Source organism: Kogia breviceps, chromosome 6 (assembly GCF_026419965.1).
Source record: "Kogia breviceps isolate mKogBre1 chromosome 6, mKogBre1 haplotype 1, whole genome shotgun sequence".
NCBI lineage: Eukaryota > Metazoa > Chordata > Mammalia > Artiodactyla > Physeteridae > Kogia > Kogia breviceps.
In genome coordinates, this window is record NC_081315.1 from 125080645 (window position 1) to 125097741 (window position 17097).

The following is a 17097-nucleotide window of genomic DNA, read 5'->3' on the forward strand; positions in this document are numbered from 1 at the left end:
TTTTTTCTCTAGCTGTGCTGAAAGTTCATATGTGGGTGTGAAGAAATTGAATGGAAAATTAATCCAAAGTCTCAGACCTGCAGAGCATTGAAAGCAAAAAGAAGGTTGGGAATCTGAGGGTGATAGTGGGAGAGAAGTTCAGATTATTGACCCTAGACTCTTGCCTGGTGGAGGAAGTGATCAGTTGAACATTGACAGATGCAGAAAAAAATGAAGGGATTAAGACACTAGAGATATAGATAAGGTTGATGAGCTGCTGGAAGGAAGCTATAAATGAGAAATGATGTTCCTGCAAAACCATAGTAATATAACAACAAAAGCAATATTTATTAAGCAATTACTGTGTGTCAAGCAGTGCTTTAAATGTTTTGTTTTGTTACATTTAATCATCAGAACAACCGTGTGAGGTAGTTACTATTATTCTACCCCTTTTTTTCCTTTTAATTAAGTCAATTAAAGTACTGAGAGTTTAAATAACTTGTTAAGTCAGTATGTGGCAGAGGCCACCTTCTTAACCACCACGCAGGTCAAAGTTAAAGTCCTAAAGGTATCGTTTATTTACAAAGGAAGGAAGTTTCACAGGAAACAGAAGGAACTGGGTGGTAAAAAAAAAAAAAAAAAAAAAAAAAAAACGGAGACTGGGAGGCCAGAGTTCTGCAGAAAGAGGACAGAGCGAATGGGGACAAAGTTGGAAGAGACAAGAATAAATCCTTGAGGAGGCTCACAATTTGAACGGTGCTAAAGGATTCCCAGAATTAACGGCACTGTAAAAACAATTGACCCTAGATTTCCCAACTTTTTAAGCAAGATTATTGGTGCCAACTCAAGGCACATACTATATATCATGGGCAGCTCAGAGAATAAAGTTGAGAAAGGCCCCACGCCAGGCCCCAAGGAACTTACAATCTAGACACAAATAAAACAAGCACTTTTTAAAAGCATAATACAAGTCAGAGTAAGAAAATGTCAGAAACACTAAACTGTAATGCTCTGGGGCTCAACTTTTTTAAAGATTTCATTTGCCTAGAAAGATCTGAAAAGGTAGATGTGACCCTGTGGATACCTAGGACAGAGAGAAGTAGAAAAGTGAGGCAGTGTATTCTAGAGAGAAGAAACTGCATAAACAAAGCATGGAGGTAGGTGAGTCTAGGGGAGCAGTAAGCAAAGCAACTGACTGGTACCCAGAGCACAGGTAAGACTGGACAGGTAACCTGAGATCATGGTGTAATTTAGGATGACATCCTGAATTTTACTTAATTCCCAAAGCAGTGAGGAACTATTAGATGGTTTGAACTGGGAAATTACAGAAGTGGAGGTTCAGGCCCAATGCCTCATTAGAAGAATCTTCTCCTCAGAATGTTTAGCTTATTTTCCAGAAAGAGACAAACTCATGTAATGAAGTACCATTCTTGACAGTGGTGAAACTCATATATTTTTCATGGTAATAAAGCTTCCACAGTTTGATCACTACCCCATAAAAATAAACTGTTTTCCTTGTTTTTTCCCCTAAAGAAGTTAATTACAGTATGCTTGTCCTCTTCCAGACAATATTTTAAATGCTATGAAATAAAGTAAAAATGAACATGAAAAGCAGCCTATTAAATAGAGAAGTTATAAGACAATATGTATCTGAGAGGTACATGAGGAAACAGAGAAGAATTTTGCTTTGGTAAAAAAACAACAACATAGGATTGAAGGGGATTTAGCAACCATTTGCACATGTCTATATGGACCAGTTCTCTTTTTGGCAATCTTCTACGTGTCTCCACACATATGTCAGCAGTGCAGAAGCCCTCCAAAGGCATAGCCAAGGGCACTTATCAAATTGTTCTTTGTGCCATGGTTAGCTCTAGGCCTAGAACATCAAAATATTCATAAACTTTAATGTTCTTTTTAAAAAATATATTCAAAAGGATCCCTACAGAAAAGCTGATGGCTTTTGGTGAACAAAATCTTTTCTATGGGAATAAACAATGGGTCTGGCCAGTTTTTCTCAAATCATATTCCAGTGGCACCTGCATCTGGACAACTAGGGATGATCCTCTAAAATGCAGGTACCAGGCCACCCTACAGATCTAGAAAATCAGAATCTCTGAGTGTAAGACCTGGTGATCTGAACTTTTATAAACTTCCTAGGTGATTTGTATATATGCTAAGGCTTTTGAACCTTTGGTCACCTGGAAGGATACAAAACAAAACAAAACAGGTTGGCTAAAGGATGGAGGTAGGAGGAAAAAGTTTTTTCACTGTAAACTTTTTTGTGTCTTTTGAATTCTAAATTTTTTCACAAAAAAAGACTTTAAAAGAATGAGCATCGGGCTTCCCTGGTGGCGCAGTGGTTTTGAGTCCGCCTGCCGATGCAGGAGACACGGGTTCGTGCCCCGGTCCGGGAGGATCCCACATGCCGCAGAGCGGCTGGGCCCGTGAGCCATGGCCGCTGAGCCTGCGCGTCTGGAGCCTGTGCTCCGCAAGGGGAGAGGTCACAACAGTGAGAGGCCCACGTACCACAAAAAAAAAAAAAAAAAGAATGAGCATCATATTTATATTTGCACCCCTCCAGAACCAATAGGAGCATCTGGCAAATAGGATAAGAAAAATGTTTGTGGATTTTAACTAAGCAGCATGGTCATAAATGGCATAGTTTATAGTAAATATTATAAGTAACATACTTTTTTATACCCTAACCTCCTCTCCCCGCCCCCGACCTTCTCAAAACAAACAGAATAATTACTGCATTGTCAACTGCTTTTGCACCAGGACCCATGTTTCGCTCCTTATTCTTCTTGGTAGTAATTCATCCATCTCCAATACCTGGAACTTATCAGAGACTGGAAAGTATAGATAAAGCTTCCCACATCCTTCTCTTAGCCATACTTTTACAACTGGTATCTGTTTCCTTTCTCATAAATGCCAGTATATGATATTTGGCATTTACCATTTGCCTTTTATAGGAAAAAATCATAGATAAGTATCTTGTTATACAAATCTATGTTTATCGGGCTAGAATTTTTTTCAGCTGTTAATCAGATAAACTTTATGTCTTTGGCAGTTTCCAATGATTTGAGTTTTAAGCAGCTGATTAGTCTTTTGGGTAACAAGGAGAATTGCTTGCAGTTTGCTTACCGCAAAAAAACTGTTATAGAAGTACAATTGTAACTTCTTTTGACATTTTCCTTCTCATTGGATTCTGCACCTATAGTAAAGATAACTTATTTTGACACATTCAATCCTTTTTTAAAAAACAAAACAAAACTCCTTTGTTCTGAAACACTCTTAAAATTATAAAGGCATCTTCTTTAGGAAACGACTAGTATCTACTTTCCCTGAAATGGCAACCTTTTCAAGCTGCTTCTTTGTTTCTTTCGCTTCCATGCAGACATTGTTGTCAGGTGAGGAAGTGCCAAGAAGTAAGGTGACACTATAGTTGTCACAGATCAGAGCAGAAGAGGAAATACTGTTTGGAAAGCAAGCTAATTTTTGACCAAAACCTTCTCTTTATATATCTGTTCCCACCTCTGCTGTTGCTTGTTGTGCATACCTTCCTAACAAAAATAATAAGAAAACTTGGAGAGGTGACATGTTCAGCAAAAGATATGTACAATGTTCCATGTGTAGAGAGAATATTGTGATTCACCCCCCAATAAAAGTTTTAAAAGAAATTGAAGTGTTTTATGTCCTGACCAATTATGTATTCCTTTTATGGCCTTGTATTTCTTTAGGAGCACAAAACAAATCCCAGGCTTGAGTCCAAAGCCTAAAAGTGTCATGAGGTGACATGCATTACAAAACCATCACTCTGAAGCAGTCCTTTTGCTTATGATACACTTTGTATTATGTTAAAGTTGATATACAAAAATAGAATTGAAAACCTAGGAAAGTTTCCCTGGTTGGAGGTTAAGTAGCTTTTCTTTTACAGGATTAAGTTCAACACCTTATAAGTATGACCTTAATTCTTGCCAATCAGGTTCAGTTTCAGCAAAAGCAACGTCATCAACCAGCTCATACTCACTTGGGGCCACTTCTGTTTTCACCAGAGAGAGAAGCATTTTTTACTTTCTACACTCAAACAAGTAAAAAAGTGGCACTCTGCTTTAAATGTCACAGCATAAAATGCTTTCCAAGGTTGAAAAGTAAATTCAAAGGGATGTCAAATGTATTAGTATCAGAAAGTCAAACAGTATCTCTAGGTTTTTCATTTTCTGTCCAATGCAGATATTAAAGTGAAATATAGACACAGAATTTTTGATAAATCTTTCAGAAAAATAAAGTGATACATTTGAATTAGTGGCTAACTAGGTTAACATACTTTTTTTACATTGTATGAAAAAAATTTAATAGAAAGGCACTTGAAGTATCATTTTGCCATTGTTATTGGGCCACACTGAAAAATGTAGCATATAAAACAAATGATGAAAGACTGCTTCCAACAGTTATCAGGAAAGAATTTCCAAATTTACATATGATTTTCTTAAATCTCTCAATAGACTACTGTTTTGATAAATTTTGGAGGAAACAAAGGATGGGGTGAGAAAGGTCAAACAATTGAAGCTACTACAAAAAATAACCAGAAGGTTAGGTTTTAAAAGTCTCATTTTTCACAAATACCCCAAATGGTAAAAGTCTTACTTATCAATTCCATGACTGTATCAGTCTGCTGGTAGCTATTTAAAATCACCCTTAAAGTATTTTGTCTGTGAAAGTTCTAAGATTTAAAATATATTCAGGCAGAGTGAATAGAAACACGATTAAATATTCTTGATCACACTTGAAGCTTTTCATGTTAAAGTCTGTGCTTTGTGCTATATAATATAGGATATTACTGCTTCCTTTTATTCATAGTTGTAAGTAATTATATTTTTTCTGATTTTTTATATCAAAACTTTCTCTCATCTCTGCCACTTAACCTCAATAAATTTTCTTAAATACTTCTCTCAGCCAGTCTCTTAGTGAATGAACCTATTATATTCATTATTATGATGATTATAATAACCATTATTACTATTCATTCATATGACATTAAATATTTTAGGAGCATACTATTATCCCATGAATTACGTTTATGATCTCTTTATAGCAGCATAAATGCCACAGTGGTTTTCATTGCCATTGAAAATCCCACGCAGAATTATTTCCATTTGTCAACACTAACCAACAAAAGCTATTTGCATTCACTTTAAGCAGTAGCTTTAAAAATGCCCATTCTACATTCCTGACCAATTTAATTAAACCTAAAGAATTCAAATTTATTTTATTATAAAAAGATCCCCATGTTTGCTATATTTTTTTTTTCAATGTGTGGATTCAATCTAGGACACGTGCTTCCATAGGAATAGTTTATCTAGCCGAGCACTGAAAACTTTTCTTAAAGGAGGTATTTGATATTGGAAATAGTAGACTCAATAAATATGGAAAAGGGTTTCAGAGTGTCATTGATGGAAAACAGTTGATAGTTCTTTTAGTAAAAATTCATTCACTAGTCTTTTGTCATTATGGCCTCTAATAAATACAAATCGGAGGATATTCAGTTAATGCTAATAATCACAATTCATTGATTATTCATATCCATTAATTCTACATACTATGTTACAAATCCGATTAAGTTGATTGAAATTACAAAATTCCAACTTCCTGTTTCCTCAAATTATGAATAGTTCACATATCATGAAGCCACTATGTGTGAACATCTAGGATGTGTTATTCAGCATCAGTCGAACTGCACCAGCGTGGGTCTGTGGCAGTTGGACTCAATTTTTGTTATGAAATACATTAAAACCTTAGGAAAAAATGCTCACCGATCTTGCTAATAACACATCCTCCAGAGTGCATCAACATAGTGAGAGTATTTAAGATATGTCCAAAATTCAAAAACATTTCATGAACTGAAACCCTGTGCAAAGACTTCTTAAGAAAAACTAGCATTGCTGTGATTGCACTGCCCCCTAGGGTTAAAATAACTTGTGTTTACACTGAAGTCATTTGCCTTTTTCAGATCAGCATTTTCATGACCCATTTGTCTAACTATGGGAATGACCGACTGGGATTATATACGTTTGTCAATCTAGCCAACTTCGTGCAGAGCTGGACCAACTTGCGACTTCAGACTCTGCCTCCAGTGCAGCTGGCTCATAAATATTTCGAGCTCTTTCCTGATCAAAAAGATCCTCTCTGGCAGGTAAGATTGGGTCAATGATTGGTATTATTAATGAATCCCACAAACATATCTTGGAGTTTCACGAGGTAATCCAAATCTGAAAAGTGAAGACATCCTGGGGAAAAAATAGCTTACGTTTTGTACGTTAGCAGATTTGAGAAACTTCATAGTGAGCCATATTCTCTGTTCCTGTGCCCATTAGAAACTATGGAATTCTGAAAGCTCAGTGAGAGGTTCGGTGGATATAATGTTTCGAATCAGGATTGAGGGATCAGTTTGCAGATTGCAATAGGCTGAAAGAGCAGAAGATGGTTTGGGCATGTGTTAGACAGGTAGCCAGCTGGTCAGCCTTGAGCACATCACCTCTTACGACTAAATGACATCACAGGGGTAGGTGAGAAGAGCTCAGAACTGACACCTGCCTCTGAACCACGAGGTACACCAGCAGCCGCAGAATATAGTCGCAGCTTTCAAAAGTATTAGCGGGAATTACTTTGGACACGAGGAAAGTGTTTAGTGGCAAAAATCACTGAGCTTCTTAAGAGAAAATGTCCCATAAACATGGCATATTCAAACTGTTCAAGGCATGACCCAGATTTCAAAGCTTACACTCTCATGTGTCTAGAATTGCAAAAACATACTTTGAGCTTAGATTCCCCACACCATGATCTGGGGAAATAATCTTTAGCAAATAACTACATAGTGCTTATTACATGTCTGACTGGGTTCTTTACATATGTTCATTCAATCCTGACAACTACCCTTTGAAGTAGGTATAGTTATTATCGCCGTTTTACAGATGAGGAAACTGGGGCACAGAACGGCTGAGACACTTAAGCAAGGTCATACAGCCGCTATGTGACAGAGTGGGAAAGAATTCCAGGCCACTGTGCTCTGAATCAATGTTCTAAATGAGAGTTACTGACAGAGCTGATGGTATAATAATAATGATCTTCAGAAGCAGAATTCAGTATATTTCACAGACTGAAGTTACAGTAAGCTCTGCACTTATATTCTATTCACTTAGCTCTGAACTTGAGCTAATTACCTCCTGGGCACAAACAGATAACCCCAAGAAGAAACGTAACTACACATTTTAGTAGGTTAAAGTTGGTGGTTATAAAATTATCACTGCATATTATTTTGCAGTTAAGATTGTAAAACACCCATCTTTTTATGTTAACCACTACAGAACATCACCAGGTGTTAGCCACTGGAAAGACATGAAACTTTCCTGCTAATTTAACACCTTATTTTTAAACTGAAATCATTATTATTTCAGGTGAAACCACTTTTTTTCTAGACCAACAGCCAAAAAGAATACTCTTACTTTAATCTTAAAATCTGTTGCTTATGCTAAATAAACAGAAAGTTTATTTAACTGCACGTATCTATAGTGTTAATTGAATAGAAATAGTGTTGTCCTGTTTGCCTATTCCTGAATAATATTAAAAAGTGCTGTTAATTCTTTACATAATATGCACTTAGAGGTTAAAATTAAGGATGTTCTAGATACATCTTGCACAGTGGGTTTGGTTTAACTACTATAGACCAAAAGCAGATTCCCTAAGGTAATAATTCACCCTCATTTTACCCTTTCACTGAAATTTAGTGCTTTTTAGTATCACAGTCTGTAAAGTTATAGTTATAGACATACATTTACTGACCTTTGAAGGCAGCTGAAAGGAATCTGCTGTCTCTTTAAATATTATTACAACCAGATCCATCTCCCTTTGAAGCATAGCAGGAAAGCTCAAAGTTACTTAGAATAAAAGTCTGACACCTTAAATTTCAGTTACTTATTGAATGCTGAGAGTGAATCTTCTTTTAGGTTAGCGCAAGCACAGTCTCTGCCCAACAAGCTCATTATTTTAAAACTTAAACCACACACCCACAATTAAGACATAGAACTGCCAATAGCAGAAAAAATATTAAACCTGCAGAGCTATGAAGCTGTTTTCCCATAATGGAAATGTCTCCCCTCCCTCACCTCCTCAGTAGACGCTCAACTTCAGTATGGAAAGGAGTTCTTTGAAATCTTCCATGATGCCACTTCAAGACTTTCACTAAAAGAAGGAAACACATAGCCTTGTTTCCTGGGATATGTTTTCAAGGACAGAAGTTGAAAAACTCTAGCACACAATGGGCACCCACAAAAATACATCTCTATTTTCTTCTCCTGTTTAGAATCCTTGTGATGACAAACGCCACAGAGACATTTGGTCTAAAGAAAAAACCTGTGATCGCTTACCAAAATTCTTGGTAATAGGACCCCAGAAAACTGGTGAGAAATTTTTATGTTATAATTAACCAAACAGTGTAAAAATCCTGATGAGAAGACAGTGAATTCATGTCACGATGCCTTGTCAAACTGCCTATAAATATTGATGAATGAATAACATTTTATTCTCCGACGTAATCTTTGTTTAGCTCAATAATGTGTTTTTTAAAGTAAAAAGGATGAAAATAGATGTCACACAGTTTGAATATCCAGCAGTCAATTTGGTGGCAAAAATTATGTTTTTTCCAAAGACTTTAAGTGAAAAGTGGTGTTATTAACATTTCTAAAATCAAAACTAATCACATGTTTGGAGAGTGACTGACAGGGTTTCCTCAAAAGTCAAGATGGACACATGTTAAGTACCTATAACTCTTCCGGAAATTTAGCCTCTTCCTGCCATCTTCCTGATATAGTTTATTTCTAGACTATTTCTTGCAGAAACGACTATTTTCTAAAAGTCTATAAAAGATGTTTGACAAGCAGAATTCCTAGACGTAAACAAAACTTTGTGCTAAGAAAGATATTTATTCATACCCAGGAGAAGTCTTTGGCACCTTTTCTTAAATTGGTGTGCAATTTTTTCCCTTAAACTTCTTGTCTCTGAGAATCAGTATTAAAATGAAGCCCAGTGGAAGGTTTAAAATGCCAGACATTCAAGCTGTATCCTGCATGATAAATTATCTGGGGCTTTTCATTTCTAGCTTCACCGAAAACAGCCATTGCAACCCTTCCTAAGGGGAATGCATTCCCTTTCCTCATTTCTCTAGAAATAACTGGGGAGAATTCTACGTAATGCACACAGTAAGTTTAGCCTGTTCGTTGTCTCTTAGTCCCATTTACAAATATCAATCTGAAAACAATAATAAATATGACAAATAGTTCTCTTATCCTTATTTATTTCACTTGTCATTATCTATTTAAAGGCAAGAAGCAACTAGAAAGATATTTAAAGTCTCTTTAGCGAACTCCCACTGTCATCACATAGCTTTGTCATTAACAATCACATCTCTCTGAAGCTTGGTAGACCAAGTTTGCCTCAGAAAGCCCTGCAGGATATGCTTCCTCTTGTGTTGTGCTAGATATGCAGACATTTTAATACCATAGTTAGATGACATAATTACTTGTCGTCTTCAACTCTTCTGGGTTTCCAAATGTTTATGTTACAGTTCGTAGATGACATTTACCTTTGGAAGAGGATTTTTATCTCCTTTTTAGAGAAATTGAATTTTTTCCCAGTTTTATAGAGGTATAATTTACACACAGTAAAATTCACCCATTTTTAAATGCACAGTTTGAGGAATTTTAGAAATTGTACACAGTGGTATAACCACTACAACATTAAAGATTTAGAACACTTCTGTCTCCCTAAAAAGTTTCTCCATGTTTTTTTTTTTTTTTCTGAGTCCTTGTGGGATTTTTTTTTTTTAATTCAAACAGAAAGTCACAAAAATTATAATCATCATCATCAGTTCACTCAGTCCCCTGTAATTAATTTTTTTATCTTGATCTTTTATTAGCACTTTTATGAATTCATCAGTTTTCTATTAGACTTCTGAAAATGCTTATTCATTGAGTTCAGCAGTATAGTCAGTTACCAGAAACCTGTACTTGTCAGAGTCTTTTCCATGATCTCCATGTCTTTTTTCTCCCCCATCCTCAGCCACAGCCACTTTCCACCACTACAGTTTTGCCTTTTCTAGAATTTCACATAAATGGAATCATAAAATATGTAATCTTTTGTGTTGGACTTCTTTCACTTAGCATATTGCTTTTGAGATTCATCATATTGTTGTATATATTGATATTTTATGAGATTATTTTTTAAATGGACAAACATATCTTCTTATATCAGTTCCATAAAAATTAATTAGCTTCATTTTCATCTTTAGTTTCGCCAAAAGTATTTTTCTGAATAATTTTGCACGGATGTATAGTCATCTGGATATTCAAATATTTTTAGTGTTGAAACTAACAAAAATATAAAAACTGAAGCTTTTTTTGAACATGTGTGTCTATGATTATGCAGTTGAGATACACACACACGCGCGCACACACACACACACACACACACACAGGACAGTTTATTCAGACCCAAGAATATGAGTAGATAAAGATAGAATTCAGGGCTTCCCTGGTGGCGCAGTGGTTGAGAGTCCGCCTGCCGATGCAGGGGACACGGGTTTGTGCCGCGGTCCGGGAGGATCCCACATGCCGCGGAGCGGCTGGGCCCGTGAGCCATGGCCGCTGAGCCTGTGCGTCCGGAGCCTGTGCTCTGCAACGGGAGAGGCCACAACAGTAAGAGGTCCGCATACCACCAAAAAAAAAAAAAAAAAAAAATGTACGGATAGGGTCATATAAGCCAATTATGCAATTTCCATTCCTGCACCAGGTCTTTGAATACTTGCTTTGAACTCTATAGCCTTTGCATAACTGATGATTGGTGGCTCTAGAGCTAAAAAAAAAAAATTGATAGAATTCAAACACCACAACTTAACAATTTTTTGACCACTGATAAATTACAGTATGCCTTTTACTGACTTTGCAAATGATTAGACCGTATTCATTTTTTGTTTCTTATTAATGCTCATCATGCTATTAAAAGCAAATAAAATGATTTAATACAATTCTTAAAAATAAAATTCAGAAAAGAATGTTATCAGTTGATCTGAGAATGGAATTATTCTATTTTCTTTTTTCACATTGTAATAGCTATTCTTTCTGTCCTTACAAATACTATATTCTTTTCAATTTTAAAAAAATGCATTACTGAACTCTATCTCAATAAAATTATTTTTTAAAATACCTTACTAATATTTAGATATGGAGCTATTTTGGTACTTTCGCATAGATTATCTCACTTGACCGTCACAGAGCCCTGATAGCTAAGTATTTTCTTCCCCACTACATAGATAGGAAAACTAAGACTCAGGTTAGATATTTTTGTTCAAGTTCACACAGCTGGTAAGTGCTGGAAATAAAACTCTTGATCCTAGAAGTTATCAGACTCTAAAGATCATGCTCTAGGACTTCCCTGGTGGCCCAGTGATTAAGAATCCGCCTGCCAATGCAGGGGACACGGGTTCAATCCATTGTCTGGGAAGATCCCACATGCTGCAGAGCAACTAAGCCTGTGCGCCACAACTACTGAGCCTGCGCTCTAGAGCCCACGTGCCACAACTACTGAAGCCCACGCGCCTAGAGCCCGTGCTCTGCAACGAGAGAAGCCACCGTGATGAGAAGCCCGTGCACCACAACCAAGAGTAGCAGAGTAGCCCCCACTCGCTGCAACTAGAGAAAGCCCAGGTGCAGCCACGAAGACCCAACACATACAAAAATTTTTAAATAAATAAATTTATTAAATAAATAAATAAAGATCATGCTCTAGGAAGCCTGACTATGGATTTCAAGTAATGGAACATTTTTTTTCCCAATAAGTTTTAGATTTTGTCCCATATTTCTTCTAAGTCAGTGATTCTCAAAGTGTGCTAAATCAGAAACTGGGATAGAGCCCACTCTGTTTTAATAGCCTCCAGGTGAATCTCATGCGTGCTAAAGTTTGAGAAGCACTGTTTTAAGTCAAGTTTGTGAAGAACATTTTTACCTTGTATATCATAGGTTATCTGTGATTATAGATAAAATATTCATTGTTTGGCTCAGATAGAATCTAGGAACGCTGCCTCTTCCAATTCATTGTTTCAGAGAATATTGCTGTTGACAGTTATTTTAACAAATCTATATGAGTACCTGTGATGTGCCTTTCTTGTCCCAAAAATGCAAATTTTGTCATGTCACTAACAAAGGGCACCAATTTTTTTCAAATTTAGCAATTTAAACAATTTTGGCACTAATTTTTATAGGTACGTAAGTGCATTCAAACTTAAACTGGTTAAAAGTTTAACTTCTGTCTCAAATTAATAAGCTTTCATAGGCCTTGGGAAGAACTTTATAGGGAAACCCAAGTATTGATTTGATAATGTAACATCTCATATTAAATAATGATAGCTTTCATTTATATGGTACTTTATTAATATCAGAATATCTTCAGATACAATATGTCTTTTTGTCCTCAGAGAAAGCCTAGGAAATCATCAAGGCAGGAGATTTTCCACTAATAAGTCAAGACAAAGAAGCTAAAAGCCAAAGACACAGCCCAAGTCAGTGACTGAACTGAGGTCAAAAGCCAGTTCTCCCAGTTCCTGCAACAGGGCTTTTCTCACATCACACTGTCCTCATTTTTTTAGAATTTGCTTCTTTTAAGATGCTGGTTATCTATTCAATTTAATTCAAGGAGTATTTATATGTATCTGTCTGGATCATTGAAACACTTAGTTTATTAATGACTTTGAAATGCTAATAGTAGGAAACTGTGTTTTTGTTTAATTAATCTCTGAACCTCTGTTATCTTTTCAGGAACCACTGCTTTGTATTTGTTCCTGGTTATGCATCCTTCCATCCTTAGTAACTCCCCCAGCCCAAAAACCTTTGAGGAGGTACAGTTCTTTAATAGAAATAACTACCACAGGGGGATTGATTGGTAAGATGGGTTATTAGTATAAATCTAAAAGTATATGTACTGTGCACAGTATAAAATTAGCGCTTATAATTATAAACATTTAAGTTTGTAGCCACAAATAAAAGTCATCCTCCGTGCCTTAGAAACTGATTGAATAGAAGGAGCATGAAAATTATTCGTAACAAACTTTTCTCAGGTTATGGAGGGGCTTGTTGCCTCAAGAGACTTACATGTAATTTTAATTTGCATTAATTATCTTTGATGGTAATTACAGATAAAAAGTCAGAGAAATACCTAATACACAGGAATTTAATTTCTCTCTACTCTTAAGAAAACACTTTCATAACTTTCTGTTCTTAAGCACTTTGCATTTAAGTGATGCTACAGTTCACATATATAATTTTCAATTTTTACTTCGGTACAAAAGGTAAATAAATAAATAGAACTAGAAATGTATATGCATTTTATGAGTAATGAAGCCTATAAAAAAGCTATCAACAGTATACAAAATTTAATTTTTGGCCTTTGAAATTAGAGCCATATCAACCATCTAAGGAAAAGAGTTAAATTTAAAAAGTTAAAATGTCAGTATACACAGAATATGTGATGTAGCAGGAATGAATGTTGCAAACAGACATGTTAATCATAAAGTGTATCTAGAAGTCTTTCTTTTAAGATATAAATTCTGGGCAGAAAGTGGTATAAAAGAGTAAATTCTTATAATAACTCTAGAGCATGAACATAAACATTTTGCATGTAGTTTAGCAGAAAGGTGTATATTAACTTCTGTTGTCAAATCGCATAAACTCTGTTTTATATGTATCAACCCTCTCAAGTTTTGCCTGTGAGCCATCTCAACGGAAAGCTGAAGAAATGGACTGAGTAAAAGTTGAGCACCTACTAGGATTTACATATATTCTAATTGTTGTGTATCTCCCTGCGAATTCTTCAGTACCGTGCTTGATATTGCTTCATTGCAGTAGTGTTAAATAACAGCTGTGAGAATCAAGAAACCCATCAACTACTTCAGCCACTATTTTCCCACTGACTCAAATATCAATATACATGCTTGTATACAGTAGAATAAAATGATGTTCACATCAGGACTAAAGGGGGTGATTAAAAACTGCTTTGGAAGTGGAGAGGAATGCAATACTTGGATTCCATGGGACTTAAGAATATCTGTGAGAATATTCAATTAAAAAAAAAAAGCTGTTCATAGACAGTGATGTGTACAGGCACTATAACAGAAACGAAAAGTCCCTTTAGTTTACAAAGAGATGGCATAAATAAGTAGAAAACTAAAGACAATTAAAGATTTTAATTATAACTCGCTAAAATACCCCAATTGTTTGTTTGTGGTTTTTTTTTTTTTTTTGCGGTACGCGGGCCTCTCACTGTTGCGGCCTCTCCCTTTGCGGAGCACAGGCCCCGGACGCGCAGGCGCAGCGGCCATGGCTCACGGGCCCAGCCGCTCCGCGGCATGTGGGATCTTCCCGGACCGGGGCACGAACCCGTGTCCCCTGTATCGGCAGGCGGACTCTCAGCCACTGCGCCACCAGGGAAGCCCAAAATACCCCAATTGTAAACATTTTTGATTGACAATTGTGTGTTTATAAAGGCAGTTAACACAAAGAGCAAATAATGGTAACTGCAAATGTCAATCTATTAGCAATAACTAGAGCTTTGCTCTCAAAGACATCCGTGTATTCAGTCTTCTGAATTCAGTCTTCTGGACTGGCCTTACCTCTCCCTGAAGCATCAGCACCTCAGCAGTCCCCTTAGGACCACAGAGCCACAAGGTTGAAGATTATGTATCTCAGCATGCCAAGGTCACTTACAGAAGCTCAGGAACAGTCAGTTAATCTGGATACATGGATCTGCTCTTCTTGGGCAAAACTGGGCAAAACCAGGGCTGCCCTAACTAACAGGCAGCCTAAACACAGGCTTAGGGCACAAGCAAAGCAGGGCAAATGAAAATGAGAAAACTCCATCTTTGATTACATAGCCAAGATTTGTGATCAGAATCTCTAAGAAAAATGTTTGATTTAGGCATACAGTTAAGTTTTATGTTTCATGGTTTGGTGTTATTATAATTACCTGGGGAGCCAGTGGATGGCTGGAGCGGCACATGGAGAGCCATAAAATCCCGTTAACATTTAGAACTTCTAAACATCTTAATTTGCCTTTGAGTAAAATCACTTAAAAATACAGGGTCAGGGCTTCCCTGGTGGCGCAGTGGTTGAGAATCCGCCTGCCGATGCAGGGGACACGGGTTCGTGCCCCGGTCCGGGAGGATCCCACGTGCCGCGGAGCGGCTGGGCCCGTGAGCCATGGCCGCTGAGCCTGTGCGTCCGGAGCCTGTGCTCCGCAATGGGAGAGGCCACAACAGTGAGAGGCCCATGTAACGCAAAAAAAAAAAAAAAAAAAAAAAAAAAATACAGGGTCAACCCAAGAAACAAATAAATGTGGAGTGCTGCAAAAAATCATGTCTTTCAGTTAACAAAAATTGCTGAGCTGTTATGGGAGTAGTAAAGCTTAAATGAGGCCGGCATTCGCTTTTAACCCACACATTGTTAAACCACTCTAAGTTTGCTCACCAATTCTTTGAATAACCTGAATTCATATTCCAAATGTGGACGTATTTCCACCCTGGAAATATGAAGCTGAATTCTTTATTTTCTTATGAATTCATCAAACATTTTTCAAGTGCTTATTACTACCAGCCACTATATTAGAAAAAACATGGGCATATAGGCAAACAAGAACTGGACCCTGCTTTCTCTGTGAGCCTCTGGAGCCTTGTGGGTCCAAGATCCAGAACTGCAGGAGGAAGTTTTCAAGGCCCAAAGTGTTGTAGGTATGGAGGACTACTGGGAAGGTGGGACAGTTTTTAGAAATTAAAAGTTATCCTGCCCTTCTTTTGTGATTCTTGGACCCTTGCTGAGAATAAGCAAGCTTGAGACAAGCTTGGACCAAATAAGATACCACTAGACACTTGATATAACCTTAGCACCCCTGGAACAAGTGTGGGCATCTAAATTAAAAAGTATCCTTGGGCTTCCCTGGTGGCGCAGTGGTTGAGAGTCCGCCTGCCGATGCAGGGGACACGGGTTCGTGCCCCGGTCCAGGAAGATCCCACATGCCATGGAGCGGCTGGGCCCATGAGCGATGGCCGCTGAGCCTGCGCGTCCAGAGCCTGTGCTCCGCAACGGGAGAGGCTACAACAGTGAGAGGCCCACGTACCGCAAAAAAAAAAAAAAAAGTATCCTGAAATATGGCACTTTCTATAAATAGAGTGTATACCAGAACAGTTAACAGATCAAACTTTCCAGAAATGTTTATATATGTCTTTACCCCTAAAAGAAAGGGATGCCAGAATGATATATCACCAACAAGGCAATTTCCAGAAAACATAAAAGGATTTCTTTACTGCCCTGAGTTTCAAAACATCACTTTGTTGCACCAGCCAAACTCTGTAATATGGTAACAACTGGGATCCTACTAGAAGCTTTATTGTGTGACTGAAAACAACACACTGCAAAAAGAAGTCATTACATAAATGTTAATGATTCTCTTGTTCAGTAATTCCTGAACTACCTTGTCCTGGTAACCCAAAGTCATAGTGGCTTATGAACTGAAGAGGGTGTGGGTGGAGTGTGAGGCTATTATTATAAAATGTAAGAAACCCTAGAAGTTAAATTTGCATGTTCTTTCTAAAAAGGCCCCTTTTCCTTTAAAGATGTTCCTTGGTGCTTCAGAAATACCTACTATCATAGCTGAATTCATTTATATTTGACATTTTGTACAAATGGAATATTACACAAAACCCATTATGTCCTACCTTTCTGTGCTTGAGGCTACAGGTATCCCTGCGTTCACTCTGCTGGTGATTTGAATTCTCACCACACTTAAGGATTCAGGACCTGACCTTGGAAAATTTGAGAGTATTTTATATCTGAAAATATATACATACTTTTTAAACTTCTATAATTATTCTAAAGAATATAAATGGCTCCATATGGGAAAAAAATTAAGGAAATGGGCAGTGTTTATATCAGATCTGTTCTGCCCTTTGATACTTTATAGTTGAATATAATAGCAGCACAATACATTAGTGGGAATGAAACTATTTTTTCTGGTGACGAAGTA

The 17097-nt window shown here is 37.1% G+C and overlaps 1 protein-coding gene across 8 annotated transcripts in view; it reads left to right on the plus strand.

Moving 5' to 3' along the window:
- LOC131758531 (bifunctional heparan sulfate N-deacetylase/N-sulfotransferase 3) overlaps positions 1-17097 on the plus strand; it is a 162058-nt gene that overhangs the window by 123710 nt on the left and 21251 nt on the right. For all 8 annotated transcript variants that reach the window (XM_067036567.1, XM_067036569.1, XM_067036574.1 and 5 more), the window contains 3 exons: positions 5990-6172; positions 8339-8435; positions 12843-12966. In XM_067036567.1, coding sequence (XP_066892668.1) covers positions 5990-6172; positions 8339-8435; positions 12843-12966 — 404 coding nt within the window. The remainder of the gene's footprint in view (positions 1-5989; positions 6173-8338; positions 8436-12842; positions 12967-17097) is intronic.